The sequence below is a fragment of the Ananas comosus genome, linkage group 2 (assembly GCF_001540865.1).
Source record: "Ananas comosus cultivar F153 linkage group 2, ASM154086v1, whole genome shotgun sequence".
NCBI classification, from domain to species: domain Eukaryota; kingdom Viridiplantae; phylum Streptophyta; class Magnoliopsida; order Poales; family Bromeliaceae; genus Ananas; species Ananas comosus.
The window spans coordinates 9,551,747-9,574,480 of record NC_033622.1 but is presented as its reverse complement, the minus strand read 5'-3'; the positions used below and the strand labels follow the sequence as shown (position 1 = coordinate 9,574,480).

The window sequence follows — 22,734 nt, the reverse complement described above, 5'->3', positions numbered from 1 at the left end:
ATATAATTATTATCGGGAGCAACTATGTAAACTTGAGTTAGGATATAGTAGATATTTTTTAATAAAATATAGCAGATAAATTAATTGTAGAATGATTATTTACAATAAGTATGAAGCTTTTTTGAATATTTTCTATAATGTTATTTAGGTATGAGGAATCTGAGCTCAACATGGGTGAAAATAGTTGCATGGATTGGTGTGTATAATTGTGGAATACTAGGCACAGCCCCGCGCTTCGCTGCGGATAACAGTTTGATTAACATTTAAATAGTTTCATAGCATATGATTTAAATGTTCATAGTTTTCCTTCATTGTTGTAAAGACATAGTTTGATAAACAGAGAGGATAACAGTTTGATAAACACTTAAATAGTTTGATAGTATATGATTTAAATGCTCATAGTTTGCCTTCATCTGTGGAAGGACATAGTTTGATAAAGAGGAAGCAGAGTCGAAACATAGCATTAGAAAATACACAAAATTAATTTAAATGTTCATAGTTTGCTTCCATCTGTGACAGGACATACTTTGATCAACAGAGAGGATAACAGTTTGATAAACACTTAAATAGTTTGATAGTATATGATTTCAATGTTCATAGTTTGCCTTCATTTGTGGAAGGACATAGTTTGATAAAGAGGAAGCAGGAAATCAAAACATAGCGTTAGAAAATACACAAAATTAACAGCACACCAAAACACACGATTTAAATGCAATATTAATTCGAAATCTTCATATATGCTCTTTATTTGTGGATGGGCCTTCACCAAAGCTGCAAATAAAAATAAGGAATACAATAAGAACTTATGTTTAATATAAACCTAATTTGAGGTAAGGAATAATGCAGATTCAAACTCACCTAAGTCTTCTTTTTTTGGTTGGCTGAGTGTAGCACACTGGACCTTTGCAAATTGCGAGGTTCGAGTGTTCGATTTGTATTCCGAACTTTTCCACACTTGGTGGAGGGCCGTCGATGGTATACCGGTCTAAAAGTTCGATCTCGAGAGTTTTGGCAGAGTCCTGAGAGTTTTACTCTCGGAGACCGGTCCCTGATAGAAGAGACCGGTCCCCCAGTGAACAGTGCTGCGTGACCGGCGAGGCAACCGGTCCCTGGCAGTCAAGACCGGTCCCCGAGCGTGTCTGCGCGGGGAGAGACCGGTCCCGCGCAGAGAGAGACCGGTTCCCGAACGTTGGATTTTCGGGGGCAGGCTGAGAGACCGGTCCCAGGTCGGGGAGACCGGTCCCTCTGGGCGAAAACTGCCCAGTCCGGGCTAATGTAAATTTGAGTTTTTGAGGGGCCTATGTGGATTTTGTTACTTTAGAGGCTATAAGCAGCCTCTCCTCCCCTCTCACTCTCATTTTCTCTCCCTCACACTCTTCCTACACTTCTAGAGAGAGAAAGGGAAGGAGAAGAAGGAGAAGAAGAGGAGAGTAGGAGCCTTGGCGCTTGGAGGCCTTGGGAGCCATCAGTCTTCTTCCCATTTCTCCACTTGTGGTGTTTGAACTTGGCGGTTGGAAGCTTTGTGGAGGGATCAAACTTCAACCCCTATTTCTGGTTTCGACTTGGATTGGAGCTTTCTCTTGAGGTTGGTAGCTTATAATCCCCATTTGATTATTTGTTTCCTAGTTTTTCAGATGAAACCTAGATTTTGGTGATTTTAGGTTTATTTTGGGTGCCGTGTTTTTGGATTTGAGCTTCTTGATTCTCTTTTGTTTATGGGTTTGGAACCCTCTATAAGTTAGATTGGGAGACCTCTACCTTCCATTTGAGGATTTAGAGAGGGTTTTTCACTTGGAGGTTTGAGTTTTTCCAACCCTAGCTGGAGATTGGTTACTGAATTGAAGGCTATTTTCTCTCTTCGTTTCGGTTGGGTGACCCTTATTTTTGATGTTTCTAGCCGTACTAGGGAAGCTTGTGGATATTTATCGGTTTGGCCGAAATTAAAGGAAGTCATTTTGGTGGTTTGACTCATGAGAAATGGGGCATAAATGGCCCCTCATGCCTTCTACCTTTTGGTAAGGTATTTCTTGAATCACAAAATTCATGCAAACATGTTTATGATGAATTTTAGAACACCTTAACATGCATGCCTCATGTATCGTAAAATTTGGTACTCCATATAGATAGAGGCTATATGTGTAGATTGATGCATTGTGGATAGTGGCTTGCGTTTGCCAAGTTGTGAGAACATGTCTCCATGCCTAGAATTGAGGTGAACATATGCTCATGAACATATTAATGCCATGCTTGGAACTCGTGAACAAAGTGTCATAAAGAGGCCTTGAAATTTAGTAAAACTATAAATTGCAATTAGAGACGATGGATATAGGTCATTGTACATCTGCCTTATATTCCATGTTTAGAGACATGATGACATAGAGATAGCCCTTTGGGGACTATTCGCATACATCCCATGTTATTAAGACATGGAGGACTATCGGGTACTTGCGACAGTCGTTATGGACTACTTGTCTTGTGCTCATTCGCACATGCTTGTGAGGCGAGGTTCGCTCCCTACAAGCCGGCACTCCGGAGATAGTGCCATCGCGAATCATATTCGCCGTGACGAGTATTGTCGGCTGCGCAAGTGGGATTCCGTGGCCGAGCTCTAGTCCTTAGGGTGGGTGTTGACTACCACGGGGCCATCTAGGCTTGGCCACCACCAGACGGGCCTACGGGTGGTCTCCAAGGCCATACGACAGCCTTCGGGTGGGTCTCTTCAGATTTGACTTGAGTATCATCCATGACATGTGGACAGATGAGACTTAGAGTATTTACTTGCGACATTGACTAGAATAGTAAACAACGGAACTTTACTATTTCGCATTGTGAACATTATGATAGTTGGAGACTTTTACTTCATGCATAATTGCTTCATACTTATGCTAATTACGCTAAGTAGAGATATCATGTTGTAGTAGGTTACATTATTTTTTACTTACGTTTCGCTTTTCTACTGTTACTGTCACTGATATCTTTTGTAGCTTTGGGCCTTGTGGTGCATTCACTGAAGTCAGTAATTGCCCACTGGGAACTATTTTTAATAGTTCTCACGCCCCTATTTTATGGTTTCCTTTTCAGAGCCTTCGGCACCGGCGGAGGCACGAGATCGCGGCAAGGGAATCGCTTAGCTAGCTAGCGAGGAGCGGTACTTGCCTAGGTGGTTTACTCTTTCTTTTGTAGTTGAGAGAGTGAGGGGTTTTGTATCCATGTATAGAGACCACCTATGTATCTACCTATAACATTTGTATCTGGGATTTTCTTGTATCACTTTATGCTTTATTTAGCATATTTACAGTTTTATCCTTATCCCTTGTTGTAGCATTTAGACATTTATTATGCTCTGATACTCCTAGATATTTTGTATTATTGCTTTAATTATTGTTGTTTTTAGACGCCTTATACGTTTTAGACGTATGGCGGGTCTGGGCACGCGCCGGGCGGGCTTCCGCTGGGTCCCGGGGCGTGACACTGAGTTTCCTTTATATTATCCGCAGATGGTGGAGAACTGTAGGTTAAATCATACATCTTTATGGATTTGAATATAACATAAATGAACAAACTAACACATATAATAATATTAATAAAACATGGAAATAAATATGTAATTATTACCTGCAGGAAATGGTTGTGCATGGGGATGCTTCGTCAAATAATTCCTTGTGAATTTCTTCTTGAGCAGTAGGAAAATCGAGCTTTTCTTCACATTTGATCATTAAATTTTTAGGCGAAGAAGCATTCTCCTTTAAACTGTATTGAGTACTAAAAATTTTGACGACTTTAAAAGAAGGAACACTTGTTCTAAATCGCTGCATGTCAGGCACTATCTGGAAAACATGTTCACTTCCAATAATTGTTTTAATTATAGGAGGCAGCGTAAATTTATCCGAACCAGTTGAAGTAGCAAGATTTTGGGCTGGAATATGGATCAAATCTTGCGCTAATCTTCCGAATATGGTAAAAATTGCAGAGCCGGTATCATCCTCAACAATAGTTTTTAATTTGTACCTTTTAGCAATATAATGAGAAGAAGAAGAAATGCACAATAAATTCTTTCATTTTCAAAGATAAGCAACAATACACAAAGAACGAAATAGTTACCATGGTATAGGAGGTCGATCATTCTTGTCACAATTGGAGCACAAAAAAGTATCATCAAATGTTGTGACAGCTGATTTGCAGTTATAACATGCTTTGTACCACCAACCAAAAGATGTATCGATGTCAGAAATTTTAGCTCTGCAAGTGTACTTGATATTCTGTTCAATAAAAAGGCGGAAGGAATTATTTGTATGTAATGCCAACAACATAATTAGCTCTATAGGTTAAGCTTGTAAAATAAAATTAACCTGAGTGTTAGATACGTCGAGACCGAACAATTGAGCAACAGTTTTTCTGTTCATACAGATTTCTTCTTGTGGACTAATAATTTGTTGTTGACTGACAGCAAGCTGCTGAACGGAGACAGGTATGGTTTGTAATCTGTGCAACATTTGTTTAGAACTGTAAGCGATATGAGTCAAACAAACCACATCAAAGTATATGATTTGGCAGACAAACCTTTCCAAGAACTCTATAACCTCTGGAATTTGCAAGTCTATGTAAATCTTTGATGCAGAACAGGTTGACAAATGTATCTTTTCTAGATTTACACAATGAACACTAAAAGTTAATAAAGTTATATATTAGACGATATTTAGTTTTTATAATATAGTCAAGTAGAGAGTGAACCTTTAAAAGAACGAACTGTCATTCCAGCTAGAATGATTATAACATGAACATTCTGATCTGTCTTTGTAAGCGAGGTATCATCAAAATCCAAAGCAAATTTATCCCATAATGTAACACATAAGGTATTCATCCTGAAAATAAAAAGATTTATTCAGTGTAAGCACGAGCAGTTAAATTTAGGATTCAAAACAAACAAACGACAAGCAATTAGTTAAATTTAGGATTCAAGAGACGAAAAAAGATCCCACTGCAAATCCTGTATTTCTAAATTTCTAATCGGCGTCAAGATTTGTCCAATATATCGGTGCGAAATTTCACCAATGGCTATAATTCGCCCCAAAACATATGAAATCACAAAGGACAAACCAAATTAGATGCTGAAGTTTGTAGGGAATGACAACATAAATGTAATTTATGTTTTGAATTAACTATGTTGTTCCATAAGTGAAAATTACCTGTGAGAACAGTGTCATTGTATCTCTGATTTTCAACTTGCTGGAAGTTTGAGAAATTAAAACTATATAAAGGCATTATGTCCATTTCTTCCTCAACCAGTGTTACAAATGTCCACCTATTTATCTGAACCATGTAAGGACGCTCGACGGTAACAAACTTTTTCTTGCTCGGAATAACACTGAACTTTTCTATAAGATATATTTTCCCTTCAGCAAGTCGGCTTTTGAATTCTTCTGTATCTTTTTTACGTATCGTTCCTTGTAGAGAATATCCCTAATTGTCACATCACAGTCATAAATATATCAATTTGAAAGTAGTGGAAAAGTAAGATAACAAAGAGAGTCAACAAAAGCTGCAAAGAACATGTGACATTCCTTTTCGTCAACCAGTAAACAATCTAACCCAAATATATCTCCTTTCAAAAAAGGAGCAGACGATTCCCAAAGTCGACACATTCTAACCTTAATCTTGCAATTTTGAGATTGCAACGATAATTCAGATAATAGTTGGTACTCCATTGCAAATTTATAAACCTGTTTCATATATACGAATAAAAAAGGGATAACTTAGTAATGATAAATTATTATATAGAATAGCTGAATATTTAAAGAAGTAAACAAATACGCGGGATAAATAACCAACCATTATAAATCTGCAAATATTTCACGATATACAACATTTCTTGTATGACCTTCAGGCTCCCCATCCTTATTATCTATGAAAATACGCAATCCTTCTCTAGAAGTAACGCGCGAAACCGCTACATAGAGTTGTCCATGAGAAAATACAGGTTGGGACAAAAATAGGCCAACTTTTTGCAATGTTTGGCCTTGGCTTTTATTGATGGTCATTGCATAACTCAATCGAATTGGAAATTGCCTCCGCTTTAATACAAATGGCCATTTTGAATCAGTTACGTTCATGACTATGCGAGGGATCTAAACTTTGTCGCCAATAAGATTACCAGTAAAGATTTCTGCTTCAATAATTTGTTGACTCAACTGGGTTATCACGAGTCGGGTACCGTTGCAAAGACCGGAGCTTTGATTAATGTTGCGAAGCAACATAATTGGTGCCCCAACTTTCAATTTTATTTCGTGGTTTGGTATTCCATTAAACTTTAAAGAATTCAAGAAATCCACAGGATAAAGCATATCGCTGTCCGGCATATTTTTTGATGAACTACAGATAGAATCTGAACTTAAGTAAACACGTTCTTCAGTTGGTAGTAAGGTAAGCACATAGGCATTGAGCTCATCAACCATTTCGTTTGTTGGTGTAACAATAGCTCGATCACGCAGGTAGGCAGGATTATTGTAGTTCGCTCCAATACAATCATAAATTTCTGCAACAATATTTTGTATGCCGTTTGTATTTTTTGTCGATAAGCATATCGGTAGGAATTTTAATCCAACTTGGCTCTTCTTCCCCAGCTAATTTAGTAGCTTCTATCGCACCATTACCAATATCGAGTATCCATTTACTGAATTCTGCTAGAGATGCAGATGATCTGTCACTTGAAGAACTCTGGAGTAAACGCATATTTGTAGTAAGTCGAAAAATCCTGCACCTGTGCCATATATATGACCTAGTGATTGATGCATTAAGAATATCTTCTTTGGTCCCCCCCACAATCACTGGAAGTATTTGTCGGAAATCGCCGCCCAAAAGAACGGTTTTCCCCCCGAACATTTTTTCCCCAGCATTTGAATCATCTAATTCCAAAATGTCTTTCAATGTTCTATCTAGTGCCTCAAAACAATTCTTGTGGTTCATAGGTGCTTCATCCCAGATGATCAAGCTAGCATGGGAAATTAATTTTGCAAGTTGGCTGGACTTCTTTATTTCGCAAACAGAAGAGTCATCAATTTTAATAGGTATTTTAAATCTCGAGTGAGCTGTCCTACCCCCGGGTAAAAGAAGTGAAGCTATACCGGATGAAGCAACAGCCAACACTATCCTGCCTTCCGAATGTAATTTGCAAATAATAGTCTTCCACAGGTAAGTTTTACCCGTTCCGCCATGACCATAAACAAATATGACATCCCCATTTTTTTCATATATGGAAATCAACACAGCATTATAGATTTCCCTTTGTTCATCTGTCAATCCCCTAAACAAATGCAAATGTTCCCGTTCTAATTCCTCTAAATTGTAATCCAGCTCTTCCCTGAGCAACCTATTATTCAGTTGGTTGACAACCATTCTATTTGGAATAGGAAGTTTGAAATGTGCAAGGGAGCTCCCGTTTTTATTAAATAATATTTCGAGCTCAAACAAAACATGATTTTGGAGTTCAACTTGAGGCATGCGGAGATTTTGGAGCCCAAGAATAGTCTGCAACTTATGTACAATATCGTCGGCAAATGATTCCCAAAATTCTTCCCACAATTTAAGTGGATCGGTTACCTCACAGTACAGCAATATAGTGACGAAAAGCTGCCTAAGCTGACATGCGGAGCACCAAAGGGTTGCCTCACTCAGAGCGGCCCTCCATTCATTATCATCCCCAAGTAACCCTAAGGCTTGACATGCAGAACGAAATGTTTCATGAGTAACACCGTTAACAGTTCTAATTTCTGCATAATCTCTAGGACCTCTAACTACATTCAAAAGCATCCTTAAGTAATAAAGCTCTCCTGCACTTGGATGTATATAAACTATTCTTCCTATACGATTTCCTTGTTTGCGTCTTGACCAAAATTTATCTTTTGGATGCCATACCCATTTTGTTGGGAACTCTGCGTATGTCAGATCGCGGGCATCATCGTTACCTTGATTGGTCTCCATCCATGACGTAAACATTGTCTTACCAATATTAGGGCGCCTCAGACCATTTATCAAATTTTGGGCACTATGATATGTAACATTATTCATCATAGGCAAATGTACGGTCAATCTTTCGACTGATGGTTGTCTAAAGTGAATATCAAAATCAAATAACCTCCAAATAGCCTCATACGCAGATAAATATCGACAATCCAGGTATTGCTTGATTTCATCTACTTGTTTATACCGTTGATCGGAGCTGGAGGCTTCATGGTTAATATTATTTTCGAGAACAACGGCAGATCGATCCGGGCCTTTATTAACATATTTGAATAAATATTTGATAAGCCTAGACTTATTACACCATTCAACATTAATATGAGCTTGGTATTTATTAACCAATGTAAGGTTGTAAGGTACTACAAATCTATTATCAAGCTCAATCCCATTTTTAATAGCAACCCTATGATCATTTCTTCTTTTATATATAGGATAACCATCATCATTTATTACGGTTTCACTTTTGAAATTCTTTGGAAAATGTTTCGAGCATCGACCGCCCACCATACATGGTGCGTTTGGTTTTGCCAGACCACATGGTCCGTGCATCATAAATTTGGCAACACTTGTGTAACTATCTGGATCAACAGTTTTATCAGGTATCTCTGCAGAGATAATTGAATCTATCTCCAAACTTGTTAAGTATTTATTACCGCCACACAACCATAGCAAGATATGCACATGCGGCAGCCCTCGTTTCTGAAACTCTACTGTGTAAAGCTCTGCAAAAGAATGGGAAAAGGTTTAACAACAATTGATTATATTTTATGTTTTATTGGCAATGGCTAAAAGAACAAATATCACATACCAGCTGTTGTCTGGCCAAAGAAACGTTCCTTCTTGATGTCATTCATGAGTGCTTCCAATTTCATCTTAAAAACCCTGCTAATAATATCTGGTCTATCTTCAGGCCGCTGGCCCGGCATAAATTGCAATGCATCGCGTATTTCTTGCCATTGCGCATTACATGTAAATGTTATAAATAAATCTGGAGGACCAGAAGACCTACATATGGCAATAGCATCCTGGTAATTTTGGATCATATACCTAGGGCCAGCCGTGAAGCTAGACGGTAATATAATTCGCTTTCCAATAGCATTACCATCTACATCACCCTCAATAACAGCATCTCTAATACCTTTATATATTTCAGAACGTAAATTCGATTGGTTGTTCCTAATATAGCTGAGTCTTTCTTCCTCAACACATGTAAATGCATCAACTATATACTGCTGGAAAAGTCGCCCGCCTCGAATTAGGGTTTTTCCTTCATTCGATCTATTCTGTATCCTATAGGCATAAAATTCTCGCATAGTAACGCACTGTCTTGAATTTGTTTTTCTACGCGAATTTTCATTACATCGAATTCCGAGCATAAAGCCATCTTCACCATATGGAAAAAGGATGGGATACTGCATCGCCATAAGAGACGGGTGTAGATCGCTAATACGTTTAAGACCCTCAGTTTTGTGTTCAACTACGATATCACGTTGTCGATCCGCACAACCAAGGTCGCCAATTATCAGGCCAGCAATTTCAGAAGATGATGGAGGATTATACTGCCTTGCACATTCTCTTCGTGCACCAATCAATCTCAATCTAATAGGCAAATAATCACTTTCTTCAAAGCGATCTCGGGCCATTCTAAAGGCTTTCACAATTTCATTAGTATTATCAAACATCGTGATTAAATCAGATACAATATCCTTATCAATAGTAGAATGGTTCCCATGTGCATCGAATACTTGAATCCTATTATTTATCTCGTTCTCCGTGTCATAAATGTATAATTGAGCAAATTTAGGTGGATGCCCATCAGGGGGAAGAAGTGAACCCATTAGGTGATGATTTTGACCGCTAATTCTAAAAACATATGGACCAGGTCTGTTATTAATCTGGTAATCTACTTTGGCACCTATGGAGGTGAAAGCAGACATAGAGTTGTATATTCTAATATTTTCGCGAAATTTAGCAGCTTCTGGAGACCCTTGATGATTTAACAGATCGCCCAATATGCTCGGTGTGTGTGGTAGCAGCGGTAAACTGATGCGGCCTTCTTGGCAACACAAAGAAAATCTTAGAATAGCCTGATTTCGATGTTTATGTATTCGCTCGTGATACCATAATAAAGCCGAACACGATTGGCATTCATATTGAGGCAAACCTAGGTACAGAGGTGCAACACTTGTTGTATCTACTTGTAAATCGGAGCAATCCTCATATGATTCAGGAATGCTATTTATATTTTTCGGACAATGCTTTTCACCGGTATTTCTACGGTTTGTTAGAATAAGTTTTCTCCTTTTGCTATTCTCTTTATATCGGAGTCTAAGATTGTCAAGTTCATCATGATTACCGGCGCTAATATGGCAATGAGCAGCATATCTTTGTTGGTTAAGGATAAGGCGCCTTCTTTTTCTATTTTCTCGATAAATTTGTAATACATCCATTTAGGCCTGAGAGTAAAGTATGAAAAAGTAGCAAAAAAGAAAAGAGGTGAGTGTTAAATAAAAGCATTGAATACATATTAATGCTAAATTTTTTTGGGACGTTTTTTCCCAAAGTCAGTTGCTAAAATTTAAGGTTTTAAATTCTAACTTTTAAAACGGTATTATTCGTAATTTGAGAGAACATAAATTTGAATATGGTTGAATGTGGGGAATACGTAACACAGGTCGAATAGGAAATTTGGAGGAGTTTGGTTTTCAAATTTTCTAAACTTGTCGGAAAAATAAGTCACGCATATTTCTTAAGAATTAGATTAAAGAAAGCACTACAAACTGTATCACAGATCAAAATACTTAACAAATTAAGAAAGTAAGCAATAAAAATAAAACATCAGAGATTCATTTATTTTTTATCAAGTGTTTTTTTCTTAGTAGGTAGAGGAGGGTGGTGTTTTGGGCCTTGCAAGCCGCAAGCGCGGAGGAAGGACCAATTGGGCAAGAGGCAAGGATGGCGCAAGGTGGCGTGGGGGGAGCGGACCTATGCACGGTGCAGTCTGCAGCCGTGGGCCAGGGGGCGGGCCGGGCCGCGGGGTGTTAGCGCGGCAGCGGGCGGAGGAGCATCTGGCGGTGCAGCCTGCAGGCGCGGGCCAGGGAGTGGGCCGGGCCGCAGGGTGTTAGCGCGGCAATGGGCGGCGCACATTTCGGTGGGGTTGTTTTTTGTTGGCGAATAACTTCATGCGCTTGATCTTTTATTAATTATAACATTGTAAAATTGCAAAATTGCAAAATTTTATTTTTAAAAATTGCATATAGTGTCTATTGGAAATGACGGCTGATCAAAATAATTTAGCAGTTAATAACTATGATCTTTTATTAACTATAACTTTGTAAAATTGCAAAATTGTAAAATTTAATTTTCAAAAAATGCATATAGTGTCTATTGGAAATGACGGCTGATCAAAATAATTTAGCAGTTAATAACCCTAATGAAAGGTATAGTTAATAACTTTAATTGAAGATACTGCCTGTATTGAAACAACTTTAATTGAAGATAGGGGCCAGCGAAACTATGTACTACAGTTTAAGTAAGCTAACTCTCAAAACTAATGTATAGGCCTCCGTTTGTAAATAAGCCGCAAAAATGGATCTTTAAAAAATTGTTCGGCTATAGTTTTCACTAACACAAATTCGTAGCCAATTTTTCATGCGAACCATTTTGTTTGGATAATATAGTAACGCACGCCTCAACTTTTTTTTTTTTAAATCAACGGATAATGCACGAATTAACTAACTATGGTATAAAGCAGGTAAAGAGCTGTATAAAAGATATAGTTCAAAAAAGATAATGTAAGTAAGCAACCATTGCATGAGCACCTTACTACTGTAAATACTCCAATTAAGCACAGCAAGGTAGAACATGAGTATCTCAAGTTTTTTTTTTTAAATCAACGAATAATGCGCGAATTAACTAACTATGGAATAAGCAGACAAAGAGCTGTATAAAAGATATAGGTCAAAAACGATAATGTAAGTAAGCAACCATTGCATGAGTACCTTACTACTGTAAACACTCCCAATTAAGCACAGCAAGGTAGAACATGAATATCCAGAGCTGCAAATAACGGTACACTGTAGGATTCCTGAAATTATAGAGAGAATATATATATATATGCAAAAAGAATGTTAGAATAGGTGTAGTTTTTTTTAAATTTTTAATTGATATGGACTATAAGAAATAAATAGTAAAAGTTCAAAACTCATGATGGATGTTGTATTGAGCTCCAACAATTTGTGCATTTGATGTTCTTTGATGTAATGTTCTACTGAGGTACAACCATATTGGAGGCCCACTCATAGCAGCTGGAAGAATAAAAGATAGAAAGGAAGGAAAGTATGGAAGAAAGATATGGAAGAGAGACGACTACTATGTTTTCCACCAGTATGTAGTTGGAGTTGCTGGAGAATGCTGAGGTTGGTCTCATTTCCCACACTCAATATTTTTAAAAGAGACGACAAAATATGCATTACGCAAAATTAAATGGAAGCCCTATGTAAAAAGACTAAACTGAATTTCTTTATTAAGAAGCAAAATAAAAGCAACACAGTTAAACCGAAAATGAATGAGAAGACATGGGACATATAAATCGCCCAAAACAAAGAAGAACATTCCATGCAGGGAAAAAAAAAAAAAAAAAAAGAGAAAACAGTTAAGAGTTGGGTTATTTGGGACACCTGAAAATAGTCATGAGGAAAATAGGGAGGCGAGCGAAAATAGCACCAATTTTCTTGTCCAATCTTAGCTTATGGCTTCTCTAATAGCAAAAAAAAACTTAAGCAGTCCAACTCAATGGACACTAAGAAGAGTCAAAGTCATATGAAAACTGTAATTAGATGAAAATTTAGCTTGAAATAGTTTTGTCAGCCTCAAACACTTTTAAAATAGTCCTGTGCCAAACAGAAGCCCAACATTGCCAAGGTGACCCTATAGCTGAAAGGCCCAATGCTAAGATTGTAGAGTAAAAAATCTGTGCCAAGAGTTGGAGAAATCATAACGAAGTAGGTCCTTTATCTCTTTTTTTTTAGAAGGGAAATCAGACACAAGAATACCACTCACACTCAAATGGGAACCAAAGCCCTGCGTGGGGTGTCCTTTCTATCTTGGGCTACATTAATCACAGCCGAAAGAAAGAGAGCACAAAACAAAAGGAAGGAAAAAAAAAATAAAAAAAGAAAAACTCCAACTCGAAATAAAACAAACAGGAGGATACAAACTGCAGGGAGCGTTTATAAAACATAACAAAAGAGCCACAAGCTGTAAACCACAATTTACAAAGCAAAGCATGATCATTATTTAGTAGGGAATCAAAATGCCATGCACAATATAACTTTGCTCAAGACAAAAGCATGGACCAGTCAAGCAGGCCGAACGTCTAAGCATCCGGATTGAGCATAGCCTGAGCCACGACTGCCTCGGCAGTATGGTCAGTAGTAATACGATTCACTACAGCATGGCATTCCCCTATGGCAGTGCGGAGCCTGATTTGATCATTTACATATTCATTCTTCTGAGCAACTACACTAACATAACATTCCTTTAGAAAATTATGCTCTCGAGAAAGGTTGTTATATTGCGTAGCTATAATGGTGCAATTGGTTGTCTGATGATCATATAAACTTTTGTATAGAAGGGCATCATCGTAATTCATATCCTTGAACTGTAGGTCCCACTCTTCTTTAAGTCTCTTCATAGCCAAGCGTGCAGTTTCCTGCTCAGCATCAGAAGCTAGAGGTAGCTGTGAACTTGAACACCGAACAGTCTAGATGACAGCATCGCCTCGTGGTATCTGCAGATCTATAGACCCAACAAATTTGCCATCGCCATCAGCATTGACTACAATTTGGGGAACCCCTATGCCGAGCTGCTCATAAACCTCACCAAGCATCCGAACGTAAGAAAAACGAATAGACGGCATGGCTTGCGCTGCAAGGAAAGTAGGTCAATGCTTTTCTATTTCTATCAAGCATGCAGCAAAGGAAGCTAGGAAACATAGAACAATGCAAGTAAGGAACAGCAAAGAAGAAAGACAGGCAGTACGCGGGGAGGAGGGGGGGAGTGGGATAAGCTAGAGGGAAGAAAATCAAGGGAAATAGTTAAAAGGTAAGAGTAAAACAAAATAAGTAAACGAGAATAGTTAAAAGTTAAGAGTAAAACAAAATAAGTAAACGAGAATAGTTAAAAGTTAAGAGTAAAACAAAATAAGTAAACGAGAATAGTTAAAAGTTAAGAGTAAAACAAAATAAGTAAATGACAGTTAAATAGTGAAGGGAAAACAAAATAGATGAAAGATAGGAAAAAAGATCCATACTGATTAAAGATATCCATGTCCTGACCCTAGCTAAAGAGAGAGGGGGGAAAAAAAAAGAAAAGTGAGGCCCAGTTTGAACATGCAATCATGCATCACCACTTGGCCAACATTTCGCCACGGGTTTAAAAGTGAGCTGTATCGACATTAAACAGTATCCGCAGCTATTCATCCTGAAGGCGGTTGCCTTTAAACGGGCCTTCCAAACCTAGCATATGCAAGCTATAAACCACCAACAATGCCAAGCCCTGTACGGCCATACCCGGGGAGGGGGGGGGGGAATAAAAAAATGGAAGCAGGAGTAAAAAAAATGAAGAAACATGTTAGACATCAAGAAACTTAAAAAAAAAAAAGTGAAAAACAGTTAATAAAGAGCAAATAGTAAAACCGAGCCGAATCTCAGTAAGCAAAAGAGGGGAAGGCAGCAACGCGGCAGCAAGAGAGCAAGATAGGCAGATGGGGTAATATAGCTAGTAGCTGCAAGCACACCATAAGAGATAGTTGTCATCATCGCCTCAAAAGAAATTTAACAGAAAAGGGAAAAGACGAGAAAACCGCAGAGAAAGCACGGAAGGAAAGTGAAAGCAAAATTATAGAAACATCAAAAACACAGGGCAAACCAAGTAATTGCAAAACACAATAAAATCAGGTAGCAAGGAAAAAACATATAACCAGATGTATAAAATGTATGGACTCAGGTTCAGCGTGGGAAATGGAACCGAGCAAAAGCATTTCCGGCATCATTTGGGCTAGCAACCTCTGGCCGAACGTCAGCTTCATGCTAGGAGAGAAGAGAGGACCAGAAAACCTGGGAGAAAAAACCCAACAGAGTAGAATCAGTGAACAAACATGAATAGATGGCTTTCCGCAAACACGCCTTCCAATCTTCGTAAGATCGTTGCCCTCGTATGGATCACTGAATTCATGATTCGCGGCACCTCGTTTGTTTTTTATCCTCCCCGCTTCTTTTTTACCCTCAAGAAACGGCAGGCGGTTTTTTCCAAGTTTTTGCACTCTTGTCATCATTGCCCAGCAAAAAAACAAAGAAACCAAACGAAAACCAAAGGAACAAAACGCAAGGGGAAAAGGTGTGAAAACCACAGAGCAAACACGGAAGGGAAGTGGAAGCAAAATTATAGAAATATCAAAAACACACGACAAACGAAGTAACCGCAAAACATAATAAAATTAGGTAGTAAGGAAAAAACATATAACCAGATGTATAAAAGCTATGGACTCAGGTTCAGTGTGGGAAATGAAACCGAGCAAAAGCATTTCCCGTATCATTTGGGCTAGGAAGCTTTGGCCAAACTTCAGCTTCATGCTGGGAGAGAAGAGAGGATCAGAAAACCTGAGAGAAAAACACCCAACAGAGTAGAATCAGTGAACAAACATGAATAGATGGCTTCCCTCAAACATGCCGTCCAATTTTCGTAAGATTGTTGCCCTCGTATGGATCACTGAGCTTCTTTTTTACCCTCAGGAAACGGCAGCCGGTTTAGTCCAAAAGTAAAGTCGGATTGTTTTTTTTCCAAGTTTTCCACCCTTCTCATCATTGCCCCACAAAGAAATAAAGAAACCAAATGAAAACCAGAGAAACAAAACGCAGAACAAAGAACCGAGCAAAATATTTTCGAAAAAGGCAGATCAAATCCCAAAGCAGAAAATATAGAACTGTTAGATGTTTTCATATGAGCAGGCCTTCCAATGTATGATAGACAGTTGCCTTTCAGTAGAACACCCAAGGTGCTGGCGCAAAGGCAAGTTCTTTCTTTTTTTTTTCAGCACACAACACACAGCACACAGGCGGCCCCACTCGCTTTATACTGAATCTCCCTCAAGGAGGGGTCATGTTCAGTGCCAAAAGGCTAAGAAAGGGGCAAAGTTTAAACCGAGCACGAAACTTCGAGAAGTAAAACACAGTACGTTTCAAAAGTGAAGCCACGAATCAACCCCAAAGATCACCCTGGCAACCATAAAGTACCTAGCTGTAGATAGAGGGTTCCCCACCCTAATAAGAGCAAGTCACCTTACGCTGGAGAGAGAGAGAGTGCAGTCCTTTATCTCACAGTGGGCTAAAAGTACAGGGTATTTATAGACAGAGAGAAAAACAATCATGATAAAATCTGCTGTGTTATCAAGCAATATCCAACAATATCTTATATTTCTTTGAAGCAGCTTCACAATATCTCTCTATACTTAAAAAAAAAAAGAGGAAAACAGAGCCGCTGCAGCAAGAGAGAGATTTTATTAATATATTTATGTAAAGAAGGCAAAAAAATAGCCTAGGGCGACGGGCAATGTGGACTGCAGCAAGAGAGAGAACACAACAGTACATACAGAGCGAGAGAGGATATCACCTGTAGAGTTCATAGGTATAGGGGAAGGGGTCACATGTAGCCTCTTCTGGGCAGAGAGGATCACCACCGATCTCTCCAAGATCGAAGACAGGACCTCTAGCAGATCACATAGAGAGAGAGGGATAGGGACAGGCAGAGCGAGAACACATCACCTGTAGAGCCCAAAGGTATAGGAGTAGGGGTCACCTGTAGACTCCTGCTCAGATCTGCGCGAGAGAGGAGGAGATAGAGAGAGAGAGAGAGAGAGGGGGGGTAGAGAGAGATGGAGGAGCTTCAGGAAAGAGAGAGAGAGAGAGAGAGGGGGCAGAGAGATGGAGTAGCTTCAGGAGAGAGAGATGGGGGACGTGTTCGGGCCTAGAGGTAGGGAGGAGGAGAGGGACGCGTTCGGTGAGAGAGAGAGGGTAGAGAGATGGAGGAGCTTCAGGAGAGAGAGGAGGGGGACTGTCACGCCTCGCGACCGCCTATTTGGCCGGTTTCGGGCACGCCGACAAACCGCCGAACGGACAGGGTTTCCCCTGTACCGCGGAGAGTCTCCCCTGTACATTCAAGGCGTCGCAATCAATACAATGTACAAAGTTCCAACTAGGAACACATTTCAATCAAAGATTGCATAAGGAAGTATCAAAAACATAATCTACTTGCTATTACAAGCATTCACATTCACTAGATACATTTTACATCACAATTACTTATTACATTTAACTTCCAAATACAATCTAGCTTTTATTACAAATTATTACAACTTGATTCTTTTCATTTTCTTACATCCTAAGCAAGCCGACTCAGGGTACCGCTATCTCTGGTCTCGGTGGTAGGGCGCTAACTATGATGCTACGCCCTCACCTCGCGCCGCCGCGCCGCTCACGTGTGAACCTGTAACACCCCAAAACCACGTGGGGTGAGAACCAACTCCATGGTTCCCAGTGGGTACGGCCACCCAAGGGAAAAGCTCGACCAATAGGTCCAAGGGAGGCAACTGCAAGTTAGTTCAATAAACAGATAGATATATATCTTGATTATGCAACAAATGAAACCATGCATTGCCTCACGAATGCAATATGAAGATCATGCAATGATGCGACTATACAATCAACTAGTAATTCAATCGATTACTACTTTCATCCAATTGACATTTAAGGTTTTCTGTCATTTACCATTTTAATCATAAAGTTTCATCTATCTTTACAAAGCTAACCGCCCGACTCGGTCTTGAGTCAATCGTCTGCGGAGTACCGCACTAGAACCAGGCTCGAGGCGATGGACGTCTCACATACACCTCAGCCCTAGATCCTCTCGACTAGGATACCAAATCCATAACTCATAATGCATACTTGTTGTACACTCATTTGGCTATGACCCAATCTTACCGGTTAACCATGTTAACCCCAATAACTCACAACCAAATCCCTTAATAACGGGGGACTCGAACCTCCCTAGGGACCGTCAACTGGTGGGACTTTACCACGCCCAGTGGTGACCAACTCCGGAGCGCACCGCCCGAGGGGGAGCTACCTCCCTCAAGCCAAGACTTATCGTGAGTATCGATCCAATCCTCAACTTGAGGATTCATAGCCACTTGTCACAATGCCATTGTCATAATAGGTTTTCTACCTATTTAATCATGCCACTCTCTATGTCAACTTGGACCAATGTCAATATGGTTAAACTATGTTTAACAATCACTTTCTTGATGCCAATCATGTCTCTATTGTCATTGTCACCCTTGTTTACTAATGTTCAAGTCCAACTCTCACATTTACACAATAATAGGGTCCTAACATACATGAATGACACCAGAATATATATGATCAATCACCACAAGTGTTTGCTAGGTTCAAGATGCTAGGTTTAATGCCACTCGATCTAATATATATATAGATTGTCCACTATGTTCCACAACATGGCAATATGTCATCAAGTATGTTTTTCTATTTAACATAATCCACAATATGTAAATTCATAATATATCATCATGCACATATACCACTAGCATCACATGATTTGTCAACATACATATAGTCATTATCCAAAATAGTCCATACTTAGCATCTCATGCATTCTTTTAGCACTTAATTCATTATGCATTACATTTAGCATATTCTACAACATGTCATCATACATTCCTTTTATGATGTTCTTATAATGCTAACATTCATACGCCCTTTATATTATGCATTCAAAGCATTAATCATATGCATTTATCTAGCATTTCTATAGTATGTTAACATGCATTCTTTTCACATTCTTATATTATGTCAATATGCATCAATATGAAATCTCATTTCTTAGACATAAAGGGCGACCTAGTCGCTTCGGTAAGCACAACCCACCTCATTTCGCATTCCGATTGCTTGTCGACACTTGCAATCGGCCTCCCGCGGCACCCGGCACCCGGTTTGGCCCGATCTCTCACGCGACCACCCGAACGGCCTCCAATTCACGATCCGAAAATTAAAGGTCTTCGGTTATGTGCCACGATGCTTCAAATCCATTTTCATGAATTTACGATATCGCCTCGGCCCTCCCGGCGGACCCGAAGCCTAAACGTCCATTTCTTTAATAACTTTGTAACGGCTCGTCGGATTGCCGAACCGTCTTCGCCAACGCGTTCGTTTACCTAGCAATTTGGTTTACGGAGGGTCAAATGAGATCAAACCCTTATATTTTACAAAACCCCATTCGGAGCCCTAACATGCAATTAACCTCTAAATAATCCAAATTAAATAGAGCAAACATGTTTAGAATGCTCATTAGAGGCTATTAGAACACTTAAAACTAAGGATTAAGCCAAATCCTAAAAGCTTACCTCAATGTGAACGCCGCGACGAAAATACGCCGCTCCAACGGGCGCACGAAAGCTCAATCCGTCGCCTCCAACGCGTTCGCAAGCATCTTCTCCACCAACCCCGCGAATTTGAGCGAAAGATATAGAGAGATGAGAGAGATATCTAGAGAGAGAAAGGAGGGTTCTCTACCCCCTCTCCATGCGTGCGTGTGATGGTCGGCCGAATGAGGAAGAAGAAGCTTCAGCTTCTTTAATCAACACCTCCAACACTATTCACTCAAGGCAGCTTGAAATTTAATATCTTTCGCCGGAGCTCCCAGAATGTCAGTTTGAGCTCAAACTTGACAGTCATGTTTGATTTTACTTAACTTAACAAGCTGACGATCACCGGTTCAGTTTCGACCCCGTTTGGTCACTGAAAACTGTACCGAACTGTAATCTTTATCAGATAGCTGTTGGATTTTATTTCTCACTCTACGGGTGTCAGAAAAATATGAAACTTCAAATCTAGCCTCATAAAAATATTTCTGACTTATTCTCCAATTTTCATAATTTTCTGAGACTGTGCATTTTCTGCTAATTTATCTGTCCCGTTTCCAACAGAAAATTCTAAATCTTCTGTTTTCATTCCGATTTCAGCACAAGTCACTTCTGACTTATGTTTTACTTCTATAAATCCAATAAAAATAGTTTCTCACACTATTTTTATTTATTTTTATTTTTTTATACCAAAATCTGGTATGTTACAGGGACCCATTCGGGCCCAGAGGTAGGGAGGAGGAGAGAGAGAGGAACGGACGATTCAGTCGGGGAGAGTGAGAGCGGAGGGAGAGAGGGCGGTTTAGGGTTTCGGGGGGAGAGAGAGCGGTGAAGAAAGTGAGAGAGAAAGTGAGGGGGGGAGGAGAGAGAGAGAGAGCGAAGAAAGGGGAGGGCGGTCAAGGGTTTGGGGGGAGAGAGAGCGGGCACAATCTCGCAACGCCACGTGGAATAAGGCACCCTCCGAGCGCCACCTGGACTGACTGTTCTGTCAATTAGATATTGTTAAGATAATGGACATATGAAAGGCTTACCTTCTTCCAGACATGTTGGGATGTCATTAAGTTTGATGTGTGGGCCGCCATCCGAAACTTCATTCGATCTGGAATCCTGAGACATCGGCGTTTCATACTATCATTAGTCCCAATCTTGGGGTTGGGATCTGTGCTAAAATCATATTATGGCATGAAACATATGAATTTACCTATAATAAGTGAATTAAGAGAAAGCCAAATAAAAAAAGTAGAAAAGTTCAAATAAAAGATGCGAGAGAAAATGAGTCGCCTGAAAACACTATTAGCGGATACATTCCTCAATTCTCAAGTATATTAAATTAATCGCAAGTTATTAGAACTAGGCTGGTGTACTATCGGTAGCACAGAGAGCTTCGTGCTACCAAGTTATTTCAATGATACAGTTTTCAAATCGACGATCGGCTCTGTTAGACTTGATCTACACTATTAAAAGTATTTGAAAACTAAATTTTATAATTTTTCGACATCATTTGGCTAGTAATAAAAATGTCTCAAAATTGACAATTTTAATGATAGATGTGATGCGTTTGTGAATTTAACGGTGTAAAACAATCCAAATAAGATGAATTTTTATAGAAATTTTTTTTCACTATTTCGAGTAAGATCAGTATCTCTAATCTTACAAATATATAAGTTTTTATTGAACTTTTGTATAACTAATAATTTCTATATTGTTTGATTTTTTTTTTTTTTAGGTTGTTGTAGTCAATACTAATATGATTGATGCACTTTCTCCAAATAATTATTCATCGAATGCAAGTCACTAACCCACAAATGGAGGACATTCAAAAAACTATTTAAATTTTTGTAAACAATTGACAACTCAAGTGTGGACTAGTTCTGAAAGTATTTAAACTTTTTTATTTACTTTATTGCTATTTTTCATAGTAGATATTGAATCAGGTTATGTGTTTTGGAGTGTATATTATCTTAAATTATGAAATTTTTGAGCATGTTAGGATCTTTACTTTTTATTGAGAATTATTTTACTTCTTGTGTTGTTAGTGTATATTTTAGATTAAATGTTAAATTTGATATGCATTAATATTTGAGATAATATATTTGTCAGTGAAATTGTAATGTTACGTGTACAAAACAATTATTTAAATGCAATTTTTCATAATATTTCTTATGTAGAGACGGTTCAAACCGCCTCTATATAATAAAAGTTTGCTTATATGTAGAATCGGTTTGAACCGCCTTTACAAAAAAAGATTAGTAGAGACTATTTTGCATAGAGACAGTTTAAACCAGTATTACAAAATAATATAGGTAAAGGCGGTTTAAACCGCCTTTATGGTACAACATTCATAGAGACGTTATAATTAAACCGCCTCTTCATTATTAAAAAATGAAAATAATAATATAATAAATTAAAAAAAAAATTGTTAAGGTGGCACGAACCATCTCTACCGAACTGCCTCTAGTGTTCCCTAACGGTCGTTCAAACTATGTTGTCTATACCGGTGTTCTAGAGGCGGTTGTTGGAACTGTCTCTACAGTTTGTAGAGGCGGTTTAAACCGTCTCTATGATAACTAAAAACCGCCTTTATGAGAACTTTTTTCTGTAGTGAGTATAATATATATTTAAATAGGCAAAATGGTAATTTCATAAGGGATAATGATTTTTTGTTAATGATGCACTAACAGAATCAAACTTTAGAAATATATCTCAAAGAGGTTGAAACTTTATAAGGTTGCTTTTTACAATAGAAAAATTTTAATTATAAGAGTAATTTTCATATTAGATTTCTAATAAGGTATATGAAAGTGGGAAATTTTATAGAAACATATATGGCTTCGTTTGGTTCGGGTATAAGCAAGAACTAGTTATACCGGGGATAGATACAAGTATGGATTTTCGTAGGAACAAGGATTTTTTTTTGTTTGGATAAAAATGTGGGTATAAGCTGGAACTAGAAAAATTGTATTTGGATGGTTATTGAAAATAAGAGAATAATGGGTAATTGAACTTTTTAAATACCGAAAATACCCCTCTCTCTAAAATTAATCCTAGGCACAATTTAATTTAAATTTGCTTGTAAAATGTATTATTTTGATAATACACTAATCAATTTAAATGTCAGGAATTAAATTTTCATTTTTTTTGATTTTTTATTAATTATTACCTTTATTTAATCAATCTTAAAAAAGAGATAAACTCAAGATTTTACAAAAATATTTGGAAAGATC

The 22,734-nt window shown here is 38.4% G+C and overlaps 1 protein-coding gene across 1 annotated transcript; it reads right to left on the bottom strand.

Annotated features, from left to right (window-relative positions):
• LOC109727463 lies at positions 3,612-9,953 on the bottom strand. Its single transcript, XM_020257600.1, has 10 exons — positions 8,825-9,953; positions 6,826-8,738; positions 6,651-6,714; positions 6,429-6,532; positions 5,649-5,720; positions 5,187-5,460; positions 4,561-4,642; positions 4,350-4,482; positions 4,102-4,259; positions 3,612-4,008 (listed from the first exon to the last, which is right to left on the bottom strand). The coding sequence occupies exons 1-10, from the start codon at positions 9,951-9,953 to the stop codon at positions 3,612-3,614; spliced, it is 4,326 nt and encodes a 1,441-aa protein (XP_020113189.1).

Coding starts and splice junctions, on each gene's coding strand:
- LOC109727463 (XM_020257600.1), bottom strand. CDS start 9,953: ATGTCTGCTTTCACCTCCATAGGTGCCAAAGTAGATTACCAGATTAAT. Junction 6,533..6,650: donor TAAATGGATACTCGATATTG/GTAATGGTGCGA, acceptor ATATTGTTGCAG/AAATTTATGATTGTATTGGA. Junction 4,643..5,186: donor CAATGACACTGTTCTCACAG/GTAATTTTCACT, acceptor GTGTAAATCTAG/AAAAGATACATTTGTCAACC.